General features: G+C 44.2%; 1 protein-coding gene across 1 annotated transcript in view; it reads left to right on the plus strand.

Moving 5' to 3' along the window:
• The window catches only part of LOC144504716 (utrophin-like), a 631,247-nt gene that overhangs the window by 114,641 nt on the left and 495,438 nt on the right, over positions 1-21,168 (plus strand). Inside the window, 5 exon segments of the mRNA XM_078230463.1 lie at positions 1,519-1,669; positions 4,824-4,943; positions 7,009-7,110; positions 7,244-7,351; positions 18,896-19,075. Coding sequence (XP_078086589.1) covers positions 1,519-1,669; positions 4,824-4,943; positions 7,009-7,110; positions 7,244-7,351; positions 18,896-19,075 — 661 coding nt within the window.

Genomic DNA, 21,168 nt, shown 5'->3' on the forward strand with positions numbered 1-21,168 from the left:
AAATCTGCTCCCCCTTATTTTGAGGCTATGGCCCTAGTTCTGGTTTCATCTGCCAGTGGAAACAACTTCCCTGCTTCTATCTTATCTATTCCCTTCATAATTTTATATGTTTCTATAAGGTTCCCCCTCATTTTTCTAAATTCCAATGAGTGTAGTCCCTTTCTACTTAGTCTCTCCTCATAAGTCTCTCCTCAACTCCGGAATGCACCCCCTCCAATGCCAGTATATTCTTTCTCAGGTAAGGAGACCAAAACTGTACACAGTACTCCAGATGTGGCCTCACCAGCATTTTATCCAGCTGTAACATAACCTCCCTGTTTTTAAACTCCATCCCTCTAGCAATGAAAGACAAAATTCCATTTGCCTTCTTAATTACCTGCTGCACCTGCAAACCAACTTTTCGTGAATCGTGCACAAGGCCACCCAGGTCCCTCTGCACAGCAGCATGCTGCAATTTTTTACTATTTAAATAATAATCCATTTTGCTGTTATTCCTACCCAAATGGATAACCTCACATTTACCAACATTGTACTCCATCTGCCAGACCTTCGGCCACACACTTAGACTATCTATATCCCTTTGCAGATTCTCAGCATCCTCTGCATACTTTACTCTACCACTCATCTTAGTGTCATCTGTGAACTTTGACACACTACACTTCGTCTTCAACTCCAAATCATTCCTGTAAATTGTAAACAATTGTGGTCCAAACACTGATCGCCAACCAGAAAAACACCCATTTATCCCCACTCTTTGCTTTCTGTTAGTTAACCAATCCTCTATCCATGCTAATACATTACCCGTAACACCATGCACCTTTATCTTATGTAGCAGTCTTTTGTGCGTCACCTTGCCGGATGCCTTCTGGAAATCCAGATACACCATATCCACCGGATCCCCGTGCTCGTAATGTCCTCAAAGAATTCCACTAAATTAGTCAAACATGACCTGCCCTTTATGAACTCATGCTGCGTCTTCCCAAAGGGACAATTTCTATTCAGATGTCTCGCTATTTCTTCCTTGATGATAGATTCAAGCATTTTCCCTACTACAGAAGTTAAGCAAACTGGCCTATAGTTACCCACCTTTTGTCTACCTCGTTTTTTAAACAGTGGCGCCACATTTGCTGTTTTCCAATTTGCTGGAACTGCCCCAGAGTCCAGTGAATTTTGGTAAATTACCACAAGTGCATTTGCTATTTCCCCCACCATCTCTTTTAGAACCCAGGGATGAATGAACGTGCAACTCCACACTGCCAGTGACCCAAGGCCAGAATTGAACCTGGGTCCATGGTGCTGTGAGGGAGCTGCCATTGACCTGCTTCCACCATCCTTTCAGGTATTGCCTTCAAGGTCATAACAACTCACTATTATTGGAACTCTGGTTCTTTTGCCAATTAACCTAAATCTGTGTCTTCTGGTTACAATTCTCGTGCCATTAGTAACACTATCTCCTTATCTCTTCTACCAAAATGTTCAGTATTGCATGTTTCCTGATTAAATTCCAAAATGTTTCAGGCTTCACGAGGTGCTGATGGAACTGCAGCAACAGCAGTTGCAGCAGCTCTCAGATTGGCTGACTCAGACAGAAGAACGTATTCAAAAGCTGGAAGCACAGCCTGCAGGAGATGAATTGGAGTTCTTCAAACAGCAGATTGACAAACATAAGGTAAGTGTACTTGGCCTGAGAATCCCCAGCCACCAATGAGAGTTGGTTTCATTATTCAAGGCAGTGGCATTTGACAACAATATCCAGTGCTTCAGCTCAGCTAAGCTGACCAGGGACTTATCTTACTTATTTGTGGATACCTTTATATTAAGAATTGCTATTCTTATTGGCCTCTTTCAGCCTCTATATGCATATTAATAATCAGTCATCCAGTTAGGGGAAATCCAGTTGGGATTGCTGTTAGCTGGACCATTCACAGCTATTATCTGCACCTTTGTCAATTCAAGCTTTGTCTTGCACCGTATCCTTATGCCAGTTAACTGCACTCCTTACGGCTTGAGTAAGACTTGTCACGTTTCATCAGCTTTCCAACTGAACTTCACTTTTGAGAACATGAACATCTCAGATCTAGTTGAGCCACAGTGCTCTTGGTTTTAGCTTCTTCTAGTGGATATTCAGTGACACACAGTATCTTCGATCTAACAGTTAGGAGCTTCAAGATCTGAAAAGATAGTCTTCATTTCCATATAATCATAGAATGGTTGCAGCACATTAGGAGGCCATTTGGCCCATCATGTCTGTGCCAGCTCTCTGCAAGAGAATCTCAGCTAGCCCCACCCATGCCTTTTCCCCATAGCAATTTCTTTTCTTTCAGATGCTTATCCAGTTCCCTTTTAGAGGCTATGACTGAAGCTGCCTTCACTACATTTTCAGTCAATGCATTGCAGATTATAAAAAGCGTATCCTGCTGTTGCCTTTGGTTCTTTTGCTAGTTTCTTTAAATATGTGCCCTCTAGTTTTTGACTCTTCTACTGATTGGAACATTTTCTCTCTATCTACACTGTCCAGACCCCTCATGATTTTGAACAACTCCATCAAATCTCCTCTCAACTCTTTTTTTCTTTTTTTCTGGGCAGCGCAGTGGCACAGTGGTTAGCACTGCTGCATCACAGCGCCAGGGACCCGGGTTCGATTCCTGGCTTCGGTCACTGTCTGTGCGGAGTCTGCACATTCTCCCTATGTCTATATGGGTTTTCCTCCGGGTGCTCCAGTTTCCTCCCACAGTTCAAAGATGTGCAGGTTAGGTTAATTAGCCATGCTAAATTGTCCTTTAGTGTCGGGATAGATATGTGGGGTTACGGGAAAAGCATTGGGTGGCATCGTTGTTGGTGCGTGCCTGATGAATGGCTTTCTGCACTGTAGGGATTCTAAGTTTCTATTCTATGATTCTCTGAAGGGAACAATAGAGCTTCTCCAATCTATCCCTGGAACTGAAGTCTTTCAGTCGTGGAACTATTCTCATAAATCTTTTTCTCTAAAGTTTTCAGATCCTTCCTAACTGCAATGTCCAGGCTTGGACATAATACTCCAGTTGAGGCTAAACGAGTAAGAGAAAAACAAATGACTGCAGATGTTAGAATCTGAAACCAGCGCCCAAACCGTCTCTTCTTTTCATGGATGCCCAATCCTTCTACACCTCCATTCCCCACCAAGATGGCCTGAGAGATCTCCATTTCTCCCTCGATCAGAGGCTTGAACAATCCCCATCCACCACCACTCTCCTCCGTCCAGCTGAACTTGCTCTCTTACTCAACAATTTCTCCTTTAACCCGTCTCACTTCCCCCAAATAAAAGGTGTGGCTATGGGTCCCTGTATGGGTCCTAGTTATGGCAGTCTCTTTATGGGGTATGTGGAACATTCCTTGTTTCAGTCCTACTCTGGCCCTCTCTCACAACTCTTTTATCGGTACATTGACGACTGTTTCGTTGCTGCTTCATTCTAGACCTGGAAAAATGTATTAATTTTGCTCCCAATTTCCACCCTCTACCAACTTTACATGGCCCATCTCTAACACTTCCCTTCCTTGACCTCTGCTTCATCTGTGGTGGCAGTCTGTCCACTAGTCTCCATTACAAGTCCACGAACTCCTACAGCTACCTCGACTACAGCTCTTCACACCCCACATCCTGTAAGGACTCCATCCCATTCTCTCAGTTCCTATGCCTATGTCACATCTGTTCCGATGATGTCACTTTCCAAAATGGCGCTGCTGAAATGTCTTCCTTCTTCCTTAATTGTGTTTTTCCATTCACTGTGGTTGACAGGGCTCTCAACCATGTCCAACTGCTCTCACCCCTTCCCCTCCCTCCCAGAACCAGGATAGGGTCCCCTTTGTCCACACTTTTTGCCCCACCAGTCTCTGCATTTAAAGGATCATCCTCCTCCATTCCTGCCAACTCCAACATGATGTCACCACTCAACATATCTTCTCCTCACTCCCTCTATGAGCATCCCACAGGGACCAGTCCCTGCTCCATCACACCCAACACCTCACCCCTTCCCACAGCACCTTTTCACCCGGAGGCAACCCACACAGAAATGGGGAGGCGATGGCCTAGTGGTATTGTCACTAGACAATTAATCCAGAAACTCAGCTAATGTTCTGGGGACCCGGGTTCGAATCCCACCACGGCAGATGGTGAAATTTGAATTCAATCAAAAAAATCTGGAATTAAGAATCTACTGATGACCATGAAACCATTGTCGATTGTTGGAAAAACCCATCTGGTTCACTAATGTCCTTTAGGGAAGGAAATCTGCCGCCCTTACCTGGTCTGGCCTGCATGTGACTCCAGAACCACAGCAATGTGGTTGCCTCTCAACTGCCCTCGGGCAACTGGGGATGGGCAATAAATGCTGGCCCAGAATTTTAAAAAAATAAATAAAGGTTGTGTCTCTCACTGCACCTGCACACAACTACAAGCCTGTTGATCCTGTATACCATTTGTAAGTTTCTATTACTCTGCAGGGTGCAATTTAATTTGTTGGATTTTTAAAGAAAAAGATCACATAAATTGAAAATGCAAAATTGCTCCTTGGGCCAAAAATGAGCTTATTCTTTGGGGCCACAAGAATCACAGATTTTGCTTGGGGATGCTGTACTCTTTGAATCAGTTATTCAGAGTTTAAGGATCTCTTCAGGACCTCCACTTAGTAACCTGGTACTGAGAATTAACGCAAACCTTTTGTACTTAATACCTACATGATATTTGAATTTTATGATGTACTTGGAACAAACCTGTTCCTGTTGCTTTAGGGCAATTTTATATCAATAATGTATTTGATCTACTGATGTGTTGCATTCTTTCTCAGCTATTGCAAAGTGACTTGGAGACAGAGCAGGTGAAGGTGAACTCTCTGACCCACATGGTGGTGGTGGTGGATGAGAGCAGTGGCGAAAGTGCTACAGCTGCACTGGAGGACCAGTTGCAGGTAACTGATTTCTTCTGGGTGCTGACTTACTAGCCTCGCAAAGCAAGAACTTTGAAGCTGAAGGAATTTGTTGCATGATATTGAAGAACAGATTGTAAATATATCTTACATAATTTATTATTAGTGCCCTGTTAATGGTGAATAGCATTCGTGTTGTTACTGCAGACTAGCAACATGAAACAGCTAGCTTCACCTGTGCTCAAATTTTTCAGAGACCGTATCCTCCCAGGGTAATCTTAGGTAGACTAATCACTTTACAGGGCCGAAAACGACGGTCTTAGACCCATTGATGAATTTACATGATGTACAGCGTGATATTATCTTATCAGGGTAGCTATTATCCTGCAGAATGCCTTTGATGCACCCTATTTTAGCATCAAGGTTGCATAATGAACAGATGACTTGGGCCCTACTTACAAGATTGTTGATAAGACCAACATGTGGATCTGTAAGAATCCTAATGTGTATATTGACCTATGAAGGTAGCTTGCAGTAGACCCTGGCAGTGAACTCCTTGCACATCAACAAAGGGGAGTTCATTTGACTGCTTGATTTCAAAGGTGAATCTGAGTGCAGGATGGAGCCTGCGAAGACCTGTAAGGAAATTATTGCATACAGCTGCGCGTTTAAATATAGCGATTGTGTCATCCACATGTCAGAAATATGCGAGGGGTAGGAGTTTAGGTGTCATTCCATTGAAGGCATGTTTCTCATGGAACCAAACAAAGATATTTGTGAGAGCTAGGTCTAGAGGGCATCCTATGCCAACACCATCTATTTGGGGTTACTCCCCCCCGTGGCGTGTATTGTGGCAGCGGCCCACCAATGGCCAGTGGCAGGATATTCCGGTGCCGCTGCTGTCAGAGGTTTCCCATTGTTTGCACCCTCTGTTGCCAGGAAATCTGCGGTGGGGTCGTCATTGGTGGGATCGGAAAATCCTACCCACATGGTGCCATTAAAACTGAACACAACTGCATGAATTGCCAACTTCGTAAGTTCAGTGAATACGGATTCAAGCAATGGTGGCAGATCTAGATTGCCATGTGATAGTGCTGCAGGGCAAATATCCATGGCTTCCTTAAGTGGAACATTGGTGAATAAACTAGCAATGTCAAATGAGCACATGAACACAGCATTGCTATCAATATGCAAGTCCTGTATGGCCTTCGCAAATGTGAAATATCCTTCACCGTCTATATGGAAAAAAATTGCTCAAAACTGGTTGTAACAATTCGCCCAGCCATTTTGCTTATTTATGTTGTGCATAACTAATCATAGATAAGGTAGGGCATAAAGAGACATCACTTTTGTGTGTCCAGGGCAGCCCACACACACACGCAGATGCAGCAAGCCGTGAGGACGAACTCTGTCATATATATCGCAAGACAACCCACCGCTCTTGTGCAAGTCCAGCAAGCATTAGCTGACGAAGGGTTATCCAGACTTGAAACATTGGCTCTATTCTCTCTCCACAGATGCTGTCAGCTCTACTGAGATTTTCCTGCATTTTCTGTTTTTGTTTCAGATTCCAGCATCCACAGTAATTTGCTTTTATCTCAGATTCTAAGGGGTCTTGACAGGGTGAATGTAGAGAGGATGTTTCCTCTTGTGGGAGAATCTAGAATCAGGGGTCAATGTTTAAAAAGAAGCGGTTGCCTATTTAAGATTGCAATGAAGATGATTTCTTTCTCTTGAGTGTCATGAGTCTCAACAGGAAGTGGAAGTAGGATCTTTGAATATTTTTAAGGCAGATGTAGATAGATTCTTGATAAACAAGGGGTGAAAGTTTAACAGGTAGGCGGGAGGTTACAATCAGATCAGCCATGATCTTATTGAAAGGCGCAGCAGGCTCAAGGAGCTGAGGCTAACTCGTATGTTTCTGAGTTTCCAGATTGTAGAGATGCAACCTGCACTTATCATAAGCCTGTCACAAATACCAGTTCAGTTCCTGGAAGTGAGCTGTGTCCCTCGTCTATGCAGCTTGGCTTTTCACTGGTAAATTTGCTGAACTTGTGCAGAACTTGTCGAATGAGAATTTGTTCATTTTTGTTCTTGATTATTGCAGTTACTGGGTGAGCGCTGGGCAGCTGTTTGTCGTTGGACTGAAGAGCGATGGCGCCTGCTCCAGGATGTTTTTATGAAGTGGCAACAACTGTCAGAAGACCAGGTATGTGAAGATGTAAACAATTGCATTCAGTAAAAGAACTAACTTGAGGCTGTGATCATTTCTTATTTAGTGTTTAGGAGGGGTAATAGGGAAAATCACCGTAAAAATCATTTTGCCCATCTTCCTTTTGCAGCTACTGCTTGAAGCTTGGCTGACTGAGAAGGAAGATGCTCTCACTGAGGTGCGAACCAGCAGCTTCAAGGATAAGAGTGAGATTGGAGTGAATACCCGCAGACTGGCAGTAAGTGGACCTTGAATGAGCATTAGTTTTCAGGGGAACAGCTAGTTCCAGTTCTTCCATTTGGTTGGGGCGATGGAAGTAGTGCCAAGGTTTCCTTTGTAGGTTTGAACAAATGATGGGATAAAATAATCAGTTCCTGCTTATTGAACATATGTTTTCTTCTGGCAGCTCAACATGTCTGCACATTAAGCGAAGATTGAATCAGGCTCAGTGCCTGACAATGCACCACCCTCCCCCCAAAAATCCTCCATGCAGAGAATCACTTTTTGGACACTTGTATGAAAAACAGCCACTTGATGGTGGGGAAAACACTGACGTGACAGGGTCTATGGAATTGCCTTCTGGGCACGAGTCAAAAAAATAATTCTGAATTGGTCTTGGACTTCAATAGGAAACAAATGTCACTTTTGATGAAAAATTGCTGATAGTTGTATTTATCGCCAGTCCCTTGTAAACTTGGATTTGTTTTTTGCATGTAGTGCATGGACTTTCCAAATATCTGGTAGACTGTAGATGTGGCTGCAACATTACAGAGGAAGAAGTCTCACAACACCAGGTTAAAGTCCAACAGGTTTATTTGGTAACAAAAGCCACTAGCTTTCGGAACGCTGCCCCTTCGTCAGGTGAGTGGGAGTTCTATTCACAAACAGGGCATATAAAGACACAAACTCAATTTACAAAATAATGGTTGGAATGCGAGTCTTTACAGGTAATCAAGTCTCAAAGGTACAGACAATGTGAGTGGAGAGAGCGTTAAGCACAGGTTAAAGAGATGTGTATTGTCTCCAGACAGGACAGTTAGTGAGATTTTGCAAGCCCAGGCAAGCCATGGGGGTTACAGATAGTGTGACATGAGCCCAGGATCCCGGTTGAGGCCGTCCTCATGTGTGAGGAACTTGGCTATCAGTCTCTGCTCAGCGATTCTGCGCTGTCGTGTGTCGTGAAGGCCGCCTTGAAGAACGCTTACCCGAAGATCAGAGGCCGAATGCCCGTGACCGCTGAAGTGTTGCCCAACAGGAAGAGAACACTCTTGCTCGGTGATTGTCGAGCAGTGTTCATTCATCCGCTGTCGTAGCGTCTGCATGGTCTCCCCAATGTACCATGCCTCGGGACATCCTTTCCTGCAGCGTATCAGGTAGACAACGTTGGCCGAGTAGCAAGAGTATGTACCGTGTACCACGAGAGATGATGGCATCCGTGTCGATGCTCTGGCACATCTTGCAGAGGTTGCTGTGGCAGAGTTGTGTGGTGTCGTGGTTACTGTTCTCCTGAAGGCTGGGTAGTTTGCTGTGGACAATAGTCTGTTTGAGGTTGTGGGGTTGTTTGAAGACAAGAAGTGGGAGTGTGGGGATGGCCTTGGCGAGATGTTCGTCTTCATCAATGACATGTTGAAGGCTCCGGAGAAGATGTCGTAGCTTCTCCGCTCCGGGGAAGTACTGGACGACGAAGGGTACTCTGTCCGCCGTCTTCTGTGTTTGTCTTCTGAGGAGGTCGGTGCGGTTTTTCGCTGTGGCATGTTGGAACTGTCGATCAATGAGTCGAGCGCCATATCCTGTTCTTAGGGCATCTTTCAGCGTCTGGAGGTGTCTGTTGCGATCCTCCTCATCTGAGCAGATCCTGTGTATACGGAGGACTTGTCCATAGGGGATGGATTCTTTAACGTGTTTAGGGTAGAAGCTGGAGAAGTGGAGCATCATGAGGTTATCCGTGGGCTTGCGGTACAGTGAAGTGCTGAGGTGACCGTCCTTGATGGAGATGCGTGTGTCCAAGAATGCAACCGATTCCGGAGAGTAGTCCATGGTGAGTCTGATGGTGGGATGGAACTTGTTGATGTCATCATATAGTTGTTTCAATGATTGTTCACCATGAGTCCAAAGGAAGAAAATGTCATCGATGTATCTAGTGTATAGCATCGGTTGAAGGTCCTGTGCGGTGAAGAGGTCTTGTTCAAACCTGTGCATGAAGATGTTGGCATATTGAGGTGCGAATTTGGTCCCCATGGCTGATCTTCGGGTAAGCGTTCTCCAAGGCGGCCTTCACGACACACGACAGCGCAGAGTCGCTGAGCAGAGACTGATAGCCAAGTTCCTCACACATGAGGACGGCCTTAACCAGGATCTTGGGTTCATGTCACACTATCTGTAACCCCCATGACTTGCCTGGGCTTACAAAATCTCACTAACTGTCCTGTCTGGAGACATTACACATCTCTTTAACCTGTGCCTAACGCTCTCTCCACTCACATTGTCTGTACCTTTGAGACTTGATTACCTGTAAAGACTCGCATTCCACCCATTATTTTGTAAATTGAGTTTATGTCTTTATATGCCCTGTTTGTGAACAGAACTCCCACTTACCTGACGAAGGGGCAGCGCTCCGAAAGCTAGTGGCTTTTGCTACCAAATAAACCTGTTGGACTTTAACCTGGTGTTGTGAGACTTCTTACTGTGTTTACCCCAGTCCAATGCCGGCATCTCCACATCAATTACAGAGGCACAGTGGATTCCAGTGAATGTATGGTTATATCAACAGAACTAGTATTAAAATCACACTTTGTATCAAATGACAACACAGTGTGGAGTACTGGAAAGCAGTGGTGAATAAGAGATCCTGAATACTCTGACATCACAATTTGATTTACATGGTATTTGCTCATTCTCTTAAATTAGGCCAGTTAAAAGGGCCATCTTAGAAATGGAGACTTGCACCTGGCCTGTCTGTGATTTTTGTGGCTTTGCATTGTACGAGCAGTGAACCCAAATAAATCTTGTAAATATCCTGATTAATTTTGGGTTGGGAATATTAATATTGAGTCTCGTGATGTGTGTACAGGAAGCCACTTCCTTACATTTAGAAACCAAACTGAGGAGTTGTACATTCTGCCAGTTAAAGCCATGCCATGGATGCAGCCATTAACATTGGAAGTACTGCCAATACCGAGGGAAAATCAACACAGGATCTTCTGTGTTGGTCTGTTTGTATTTGATATTGTGTTCTATGTGAGTAGACAAGCTGGTTCTGTGATTTCCCTTTGGGATATGTGCCTATTGATTACACTTGTCCAATATTGACATACCTGGTTGCTCTATTCCTGCTTTTCATAATTGGTCACCAGTGTTGCTTTTGAATGTAGTCAGTTGAACTGAGAGGTGCAATTGTTTTCTAGAGATATGAACCAGGACGTGAAGGAAGAGACCTTTTTGGGTAACTGGCCAGTGCTGGGAGTAAATGCAGACATGGAGTTTAATGCAGACAAGTGTGAGGTATTGCAGTTTGGAAGGACAAACCAAGGTAGAACATACAAGGTAAATGGTAGGACACTGAAGAGTGCAGTAGAACAGAGGGAATACAGATACATAATTCCCTAAAAGTGGCGTTACAGGTAGATAGGGTCGTAAAGAGTGTTTTTGGTACATTGGCCTTTATAAATCAAAGTATTGAGTCTCGGAGTTGGAATGTTATGGTGAGGTTGTATAAGACATTGGTGAGGCTGAATTTAGAGTATTGTGTGCAGTTTTGGTCACCTAATTACAGGAAGGATATTAATAAGGTTGAAAGAGTGCAGAGAAAATTTACAAGGATGTTGCCGGGACTTGAGAAACTGAGTTACAGAGAAAGGTTGAATAGGTTAGGACTTTATTCCTTGGAGCGCAGAAGAACGAGGGGAGATTTGATAGAGGTGTATAAAATTATGATGGGTATAGATAGAGTGAATGCAAGCAGGCTTTTTCCACTGAGGCTAGGGGAGAAAATAACTAGGGGACATGGGTTAAGGGTGAGGGGGGAAAAGTTTAAAGGGAATATTAGGAGGGGCTTCTTCACACAGAGAGTGGTGGGAGTGTGGAATGAGCTGCCAGATGAGGTGGTGAATGCGGGCTCATTTTTAACATTTGAGAAAAACTTGGACAGGTACATGGATGAGAGGGGTGTGGAGGGATATGGTGCAGGTCAGTGGGACTAGGCACAAAAATGGTTCGGCACAGCCAAGAAGGGCCAAAAGGCCTGTTTCTGTGCTGCTGTGCTGTTCTATGGTTTTATGGTTCTAAAGCCAGCTAACAGTAGGGAGCTTGGTGGTGCACTAATGCCCCACAGTGTGGTTGGTAAGATGTGTGATTGTCTTGGTAGTTTCCTGCATGATAATGTTAGCTGTGATATCTGTCATAAGGGTTTGGGTCACCTTTGCTTCCCCATTCCCTCACTTTAATATCAAGCATGAGGAGACATAATGATTGGATTATTCATATCTAATTTGCATGTTGAGCAGCCAGTATAAGGCATATTGTGCCATCATGGCAATGTCCTTTGAAACCAGTCAACAGTGTCCCTCTCGGACTTCACTGCACAAGAAATTATAAGGGATAGGATTTATAGTTATTTGGAGAGTAATGAATTGATAGGTGATAGTCAGCATGGTTTTGTGGCAGGTAGGTCGTGCCTTACTAACCTTATTGAGTTTTTTGAGAAAGTGACCAAGGAGGTGGATGGGGGCAAGGCAGTGGACGTGGTATATATGGATTTTAGTAAGGCGTTTGATAAGGTTCACCATGGTAGGCTTCTGCAGAAAATGCAGATGTATGGGATTGGGGGTGATCTAGGAAATTGGATCAGGAATTGGCTAGCGGATAGGAAACAGAGGGTGGTGGTTGATAGTAAATATTCATCATGGAGTGCGGTTACAAGTGGTGTACCTCAAGGATCTGTTTTGGGGCCACTGCTGTTTGTAATATTTATTAATGATCTGGATGAGGGTATAGTTGGGTGGATTAGCAAATTTGCTGATGACACCAAAGTCGGTGGTGTGGTAGACAGTGAGGAAGGGTGTCGTAGTTTGCAGGAAGACTTAGACAGGTTGCAAAGTTGGGCCGAGAGGTGGCGGATGGAGTTTAATGCGGAGAGGTGTGAGGTAATTCACTTTGGTAGGAATAACAGATGTGTTGAGTATAGGGCTAACGGGAGGACTTTGAATAGTGTGGAGGAGCAGAGGGATCTAGGTGTATGTGTGCATAGATCCCTGAAAGTTGGGAATCAGGTAGATAAGGTTGTTAAGAAGGCATATGGTGTCTTGGCGTTTATTGGTAGGGGGATTGAATTTAGGAGTCGTAGCGTTATGTTGCAACTGTACACAACTCTGGTGCGGCCGCACTTGGAGTACTGTGTGCAGTTCTGGTCCCCACATTACAGGAAGGATGTGGAGGCTTTGGAGAGGGTGCAGAGGAGGTTTACCAGGATGTTGCCTGGTATGGAGGGGAGATCCTATGAGGAGAGGCTGAGGGATTTGGGATTGTTTTCGCTGGAAAGGCGGCGGCTAAGAGGGGATCTTATTGAAACATATAAGATGATTAGAGGTTTAGATAGGGTGGATAGTGATAGCCTTTTTCCTCTGATGGAGAAATCCAGCACGAGGGGGCATGGCTTTAAATTGAGGGGGGGTAGTTATAGAACCGATGTCAGGGGTAGGTTCTTTACCCAGAGGGTGGTGAGGGATTGGAATGCCCTGCCAGCATCAGTAGTAAATGCGCCTAGTTTGGGGGCGTTTAAGAGATCCGTAGATAGGTTCATGGACGAAAAGAAATTGGTTTAGGTTGGAGGGTCACAGTTTTTTTTTTTTTTTAACTGGTCGGTGCAACATCGTGGGCCGAAGGGCCTGTTCTGCGCTGTAATGTTCTATGTTCTATGTTCTAAATGGTCGCTACAGTAATTGAGGTAACACCATCCCTAAGGATTGTAGAGACAGGATAAGATGATGTTGCGGGCAGAGGTGCCCATGCTTGGCACACTTGCACAAGTGCTGCAATGGAGGATTTAAACTAACTTGGCCAGGTATGGGAATCAGGATGTAACATTTGAAAGGAAAAAAAACATTGCAAAAAGGATTTGGAGTGAGAGGCAACACTAGAGGGGAAGTGCACCCATCTGCAGCTCCTCCACAACCGTGTTAGGGAACTGGAGCTGGAGTTGGATGAACTTAGGATCATTAGGGAGGCAGAGGTGGCCATAGACAGAAGCTTTAGGGATACAGTTACTCCAGGAAAGGAAAATAGATGGGTGACAGTGAGAGGTGTTGGGAGGAAGGGATCCCCTGTGGTCATTCCCCTTAGCAACAAGTATTCCGCTTTGGATACAGTTGAGGGGGACGACATCCCAGTGGTGAGCCGCAGCGAGCGGATCTCCAGCACTGAGTCCGTCCCTGTGGCTCGGGAGGGTAAGGGGGAGAGCGGGAGGGCAATAGTTATTGGGGACTTGTTAGTTAGAGGGATATAGATAGGAGGTTCTGTAGCAGCAAAAGAGACTCGAGGATGGTATGTTGCTTACCGGATGCCAGGGTCCGTGACGTCTCGGACCGTGTTTTCCGGATTCTTAAGGGGGAGGGGAAACAGTCACAAGTCGTGGTACACATTGGTACCAACAACATAGGTAAGAGAAGTGACGGGGATTTAAAACAGGAATTTAGGGAGCTGGGCTGGAAGCTGAGAGCCAAGACAAAACATGTGGTCATTTCTGGTACGTTGCCGGTGCCACGTGATAGCGAGTTGAGGAACAGGGAGAGAGTGCAGTTAAACATGTGGTTGCAGGGATGGTGTAGGAGGGAGGGTTTCAGCTACGTGGATAATTGGAACACATTCTGGGGAAGGTGGGACCTGTACAAACAGGATGGGGTGCACCTGAACCAGAGGGGCACCAATATCCTGGGAGGGAAATTTGCTACGGCTCTTCAGGGGGGTTTAAACTAATTTGTCAGGGGGGTGGGAAAAGGAGTTGTAGTCCAGAAGTCAGTGTTGAGGGTAGTGAGGTATTGGGGAAGGTATCAAGGTCAAGGGTGGGTACCAGTCGACAGGAAGGTGGATTGAAGTGTGTCTACTTCAATGCAAGGAGCAACCGGAACAAGGTAGGTGAACTTGGGGCATGGATTGGTACTTGGGACTACGATGTTGTGGCTATTACGGAGACATGGGTAGAACAAGGACAGGAATGGTTGTTGGACGTTCCGGGTTATAGATGTTTCAGTAAGTGTAGGGAAGCTGGTAAAAGAGGTGGAGGAGTAGCATTGTTAATCAAGGATAGTTTAACGGCTGCGGAAAGGCACTTCGAGTGGGATCTGCATACTGAGGTAATATGGGCTGAAGTTAGAAATAGGAAAGGAGCGGTCACGTTGTTAGGAGTTTACTATAGGCCCCCAAATAGTAATAGAGATGTGGAGGAAGAAATTGCTCAGCAGATTATGGATATGTGTGGGGGTCACAGGGTAGTTGTCATGGGGGACTTTAACTTTCCAAATATTGATTGGAACCTTTGTAGGTCGAACAGTTCGGATGGGGCAGTTTTTGTGCAGAGCGTGCAGGACGGTTTCCTGACACAGTATGTGGATAGGCCGACAAGAGGTGGGGCCACATTGGATTTGGTACTGGGAAATGAACGTGGCCAAGTGTTAGATTTGGTTGTGGGAGAGCACTTTGGAGATAGTGACCACAATTCGGTGTCTTTTGTTATTGCAATGGAGAGGGATAGGGCCGTACGGCAGAGCAACGTTTACAATTGGGGGGGAGGTAATTATGATGCGATTAGGCAAGAATTAGGGGGCATAAGATGGGAACAGAAACTCTCAGGGAAAGGCACAAATGAAAAGTGGAGCTTGTTCAAGGAACAAATACTGTGTGTCCTTGATAGGTATGTCCCTGTCAGGCAGGGAGGAAATAGCCGAGTGAGGGAACCATGGTTCACAAAAGAGGTGGAATGTCTTGCAAAAAGGAAGAGGGAAGCTTATGTAGGGATGAGGAAACAAGGTTCAGATGGCTCGATTGAGGGTTACAAGTTAGCAAGGAACGAGCTGAAAAAAGGGCTTAGGAGAGCTAGGAGGGGGCATGAGAAGTCCTTGGCGGGTCAGATCAAGGAAAACCCCCAGACTTTTTACTCTTATGTGAGGAATAAAAGAATGACCAGGGTGAGGTTAGGGCCGGTCAAGGACAGTAGTGGGAACTTGTGTATGGAGTCAGTAGAGATAGGCGAGGTGATGAATGAATACTTTTCTTCAGTGTTCACCAAGGAGAGGGGCCATGTTTTTGAGGAAGAGAAGGTGTTACAGGCTAATAGGTTGGAGGATGTACTAGCAGTTTTGAATAAACTGAAGGTCGATAAGTCCCCTGGGCCTGATGAAATATATCCTAGGATTCTTTGGGAGGCAAGGGATGAGATTGCAGAGTCTTTGGCTTTGATCTTTGGGTCCTCACTGTCCATGGGGATGGTGCCAGAGGACTGGAGAGTGGCGAATGTTGTTCTTCTGTTTAAGAAAGGGAATAGAAATGACCCTGGTAATTATAGGCTGGTTAGTCTTACATCGGTGGTTGGTAAGTTGATGGAAAAGGTCCTTAGTGATGGGATTCACGACCATTTAGAAAGATGCGGATTAATCCAGGATAGTCAGCACGGATTCGTGAAGGGCAAGTCGTGCCTCACAAATTTGATTGAATTTTTTGAGGAGGTAACTAAGTGTGTTGATGAAGGTAGGGCAGTTGATGTCATATACATGGATTTTAGTAAGGCGTTTGATAAGGTCCCCCATGGTCGGCTTATGATGAAAGTAAGGAGGTGTGGGATAGAGGGAAAGTTGGCCGATTGGATAGGTAACTGGCTATTTGATCGAAGACAGAGGGTGGTGGTGGATGGAAAATTTTCGGACTGGAGGCAGGTTGCTAGTGGAGTGCCACAGGGATCAGTGCTTGGTCCTCTGCTATTTGTGATTTTTATTAATGACCTAGAGGAGGGGGCTGAAGGGTGGATCAGTAAATTTGCTGATGACACCAAGATTGGTGGAGTAGTGGATGAGGTGCAGGGCTGTTGTAGACTGCAAAGAGACATAGATAGGATGTAAAGCTGGGCTGAAAAATGGCAAATGGAGTTTAACCCTGATCAGTGCGAAGTGATTCATTTTGGTCGGACAAATTTAAATGTGGATTACAGGGTCAAAGGTAGGGTTCTGAAGACTGTGGAGGAACAGAGAGATCTTGGGGTCCACATCCACAGATCTCTGAAGGTTGCCAGTCAAGTGGATAGAGCTGTGAAGAAGGCCTATAGTGTGTTAGCTTTTATTAACAGGGGGTTGGAGTTTAAGAGCCGTGGGGTTATGCTGAAACAGTACAGGACCTTGGTGAGACCACATTTGGAATATTGTGTGCAGTTCTGGTCACCTCACTATAAGAAGGATGTGGAAGCGCTGGAAAGAGTGCAAAGGAGATTTACCAGGATGCTGCCTGGTTTGGAGGGTAGGTCTTATGAGGAAAGGTTGAGGGAGCTAGGGCTGTTCTCTCTGGAGCGGAGGAGGTTGAGGGGAGACTTGATAGAGGTTTATAAAATGATGAAGGGAGAGTGAACGTTCAAAGACGATTTCCTTGGGTGGATGGAGCTATTACAAGGGGGCGTAACTATAGGGTTCATGGTGGGAGATATAGGAAGGTTGTCCGAGGTAGGGTTCTTTACTCAGAGAGTGGTTGGGGTGTGGAATGGACTGCCTGCAGTGATAGTGAAGTCAGACACTTTAGGAACATTTAAGCGGTTATTGGATAGGCACATGGAGCACACCAGGATGATAGGGAGTGGGATAGCTTGATCTTGGTTTCAGATAAAGTTCAGCACAACATCGTGGGCCGAAGGGCCTGTTCTGTGCTGTACTCTTCTCTGTTCTATGTAGAGGAAGAAAGACTAAGATTGGTTGGGGTCAGAGTAAGAGAAAATGCAAAAAGATCTAAAGTAAGTTTAGAGTACATGTATGTGATGGCATGGATGGTAAATTAGATTGTTTGAGTTGCAGGAGCAAATATCCAAATGAGAATGTGATGTTTTAACAGTAACTGAAACCTGCCTCAAAAAAGGTCAGGACTTGGCACTAATAATACCATGTTTCAAGGAGATCAGGAAAGATCGGGAAGGAAAAAGAGGAGTGGTGGCAATATTGATTAAGGAGAATTTTACAGTACTGGTTGGAGAGGATATCGTTGATGCATCAAGGACAGAATTGCTTTGGGTAGACTTAAGGTATCATTACTCTACTGAATGTATTTTACAGGCTACCAACTAGTGGGAAAGATATTGAGGAACAAATTTGCAAGAAAATTACAGAGAGATGCAAAAACTATAGAGTGATTATCATGGAGTTCTTTATTTGTAACCCAGTTTAGACTAGGATGATTAATGTAAACGGCAGAGAGGAGGAAGAGTTTTTGGTAGGTAATCAGGAGAACTTTCTAGATCAGTCTGATTCTGGCCCAATGGAGGGACAAGGAGGCATGGCTGGATCTGGTTCTGCGGAATGAGGTGGGTCAGGTTGATCTGGTGTCATTACATTTAGGGAAATGTGATCATAGCTAACCTAAACTTTATGATACTATGGAAAAGGACAAGGAGCAATCCAGAGTAAAAATAATAGGGGCTGGGCCAATTTCATTTGAGAATGGATCTGGCTTGGACAAATTGAAATGAAAGATTGGCAGCTAAAACTGTAACAGAACAATGGGCTATCTTTAAAGAGGAGAAGGTTAGGGTCCAATTGAGATATCTTCCCACAAGGGTGAAAAGTAGATAGAGAGTAAGATGAAGCAGAAAAAGGTGACATGTGACAGATGTCTGATTGATATTACAAGTGAAGGCCAGGCTGCATAAAGACAGTTTGGAGAGGAAGTGAAAAAAGAAATGAGCAACAAAGAGAGTATGAGAAGAGACTGGCAGATAACATAAAAGAGAACCCCAGAATCTTCTGCAGGCATCTAAACAATAAGTGGTGAGGAAAGGAGAGGTGGGCCAACTGGGAACCAAAAAGGGATCCACACATGAAAGCAGAAGACATGGGTGTGGTACTAAGTGAGTACTTTGCATTTGTTTTTCCAAAGATGTGCAGGTTAGGTGCATTGGCCATGCTATTATTGACCCTTAGTGTTCCCAAGGTGTGTAGGTTAGGGTTGGTTTTACCTTGGTGGTGGAAATGCTTCGAGAAATTATAATCCTGGGCAAAATTAACAGCCATTTAAACAAATGTGGATTAGTTCTGCAAAGTCAGCATGAATTTGTTCAATGAAAATCATGTTTAATTAACTTGATTCAAGTTTTTTGATGAGGTAACAGACAGAGTTGATAAGGGTAATGCAAATTATGTAGTACACATGAATTCTCCAAAGGCATTTAATAAAGTGTCACAGAGGCTTGTCAGCAAAGTTAAAGCCCATAGTGGCTGCATGGATATGAAGTTGACAGAGTGACAGGAAACAAAGGCTGTTGTTCAGACTAGAGGAAGGTATATAATGAGTTCCCAATGGTTGCTGCTCGCCCTGTGTTTTTCTTGATCAGTGTTAATGATCTAAACTTGGATGTACCGAGCACCATTTCAAAATTTGTTGATATATTTTAAAGTACTGTAAATAAACCTGTTATAGACTTAGAACTAGCTTCATCCCTATGTTGTCCTGAGGTAATTCAGATACATAAAATATACAACAAGCTGGCGAATACATAACACCCTATTCTAAAAGGAGGCATTGATTATTTGTCATGTACTATTAGATTCTGAAGGAAGATCTGGAAATGAAGCGTCCAACATTGGACTATCTGAATGAACTTAGCCAAGAGTTAATGGAATTGCTCAACAACAGTAATTCATCAAAGAAAATCAACAGCAATATGGAAGAGCTATTGCAAAGATGGGACAATTTAGTACAGCAGCTGGAAGATTACTCCAAACAGGTATGAACAGCATCAAGATGAATTGTTTAATTGTTCCATGTACCAAAAACAGAAAATTGAAGTAGTATAGTAGGTGCTGTGGCACCAAACCCACACTTTGTACGTTCCAATAATTTCTGAGACTTCTCTTGGAAGAAGGAAGAAATAAAAGTTGGTTAATATTTGAGGATTAGTCAGCATGGTGGTTTAGGGCTGCAGATTTGGATTAAATAAAATAAAACTACTTACGTACAGAAGTTAACCTGGGTCCTTTCCAACAGTCAGCTGTTGTGGAATATTTGCATATTTGCTGTGTGGTCAGTGACCTATTGCTGGATTTACTATAGTTACTTATGGAATTAATTCTGGTAACGTTTTCAATTACAGTTTCTTTGACCCTGATAGCTCTTGGGTGAAAAAAATGCTCCTCATCTCTCTTGTAGATCTTTTGTCAATAATTTTGAATCCATGACCTCTGGTTTATTGACAGACTTGCTGGGGAATGAAAAAAATCCTAACTTTTTCAACTTCTCCTCAAAACTGAAGTCCCTCATCCCTCATAACATCTTTACATACCTCCTCTGTAGCCTTTCTAAGGCTTTTACATCTTTCCCCAAGTTTGAAGCCCAGGTTTGTTCGTAACACTCTAGTTGAGGTTTAATCAGTGATTAACAAGTTTCGAGCATGAACCTTTTTACTTCTTTATTCTCTTCCTCCATTTATAAACCTGGATAACCCCATGGATGAGGGTTTTAATTTATAGATACAAATGATCTTATTCCCTCTCCACTTTGAACTCGCCTCTTCTACAGTTGTAACACCTATTTCTATATACCATTGTTTACCCCCCGAGGTAAACACTTGTTTTCCTACTGCTATTCTAATTCTCATATCAAAAACGCTTTCAAACAAATCAATGATTTGGATGAAGGGACCAAATATATGGTAGCTAACTTTGCTGATGGCACCAATGTAGGTAGGAAAGTATGTTGTCAAAAAGAGGGAGAGAGTCTGCAAAGGAATATGGAGTGCAGTGGTTCAAGAAGGCAGTTCACCACCACCTTCTCAAGGGCAGTTAGGGATGGACAATAAATGCTGGCCTGGCCAGAATTGTCCACATCCTGCAAGAGAATTTAAAAATGATTGAGAGTGGACAAAAAATTGGCAGATGGAGTATAATGTGGGAAAATGTGAACTTGACCACTTGAGCACATAGGGCTCGATTTTACCATCACGTTGCGCCCGTTTTCAGGCACGCAAACTTGGTAAAGTTGGGAGTGAGGTGAGTAGTGCGATCTGCGCCCACCTAAGAACATAAGAAATAGGAGCAGGAGTAGGCCATCTAGCCCCTCGAACCTGCCCCGCCATTCAATAAGATTATGGCTGATCTGAAGTGGATCAGTTCTACTTACCCGCCTGATCCCTATAACCCCTTATTCCCTTACCGATCAGGAATCCATCTATCCGTGATTTAAACATATTCAACGAGGTAGCCTCCACCACTTCAGTGGGCAGAGCATTCCAGAGATTCACCACCCTCTGAAAGAAGAAGTTCCTCCTCAACTCTGTCCTAAACTGACCCCCCTTTATTTTGAGGTTGTGCCCTCTAGTTCTAGTTTCCTTTCTGAGTGGAAAGAATCTCTCCATCTCTACCCTATCCAACCCCTTCATTATCTTATAGGTCTCTATAAGATCCCCCCTCAGCCTTCTAAATTCCAACGAATACAAACCCAATCTGCTCAGTCTCTCCTCATAATCAAGACCCCTCATCTCTGGTATCAACCTGGTGAACCTTCTCTGTACTCCCTCCAAGGCCAATATATCCTTCCGCAAATAAGGGGACCAATACTGCACACAGTATTCCAGCTGCGGCCTCACCAATGCCCTGTACAGATGCAGCAAGACATCTCTGCTTTTATATTCTATCCCCCTTGCGATATAGGCCAACATCCCATTTGCCTTCTTGATCACCTTTTGCCCATTCCTCCTTTCTCAATCGCCGAAAATGGTTGCTGTCTGCATGCATTTAAATTGACACCCAAATTTACTGGCACATTCCCTTTTACCACCGCGTTCGCCCATCCAGATTTGGCATGAAACAGACATGGTCTGCA

This window comes from Mustelus asterias, chromosome 15 (genome assembly GCF_964213995.1).
Source record: "Mustelus asterias chromosome 15, sMusAst1.hap1.1, whole genome shotgun sequence".
NCBI classification, from domain to species: domain Eukaryota; kingdom Metazoa; phylum Chordata; class Chondrichthyes; order Carcharhiniformes; family Triakidae; genus Mustelus; species Mustelus asterias.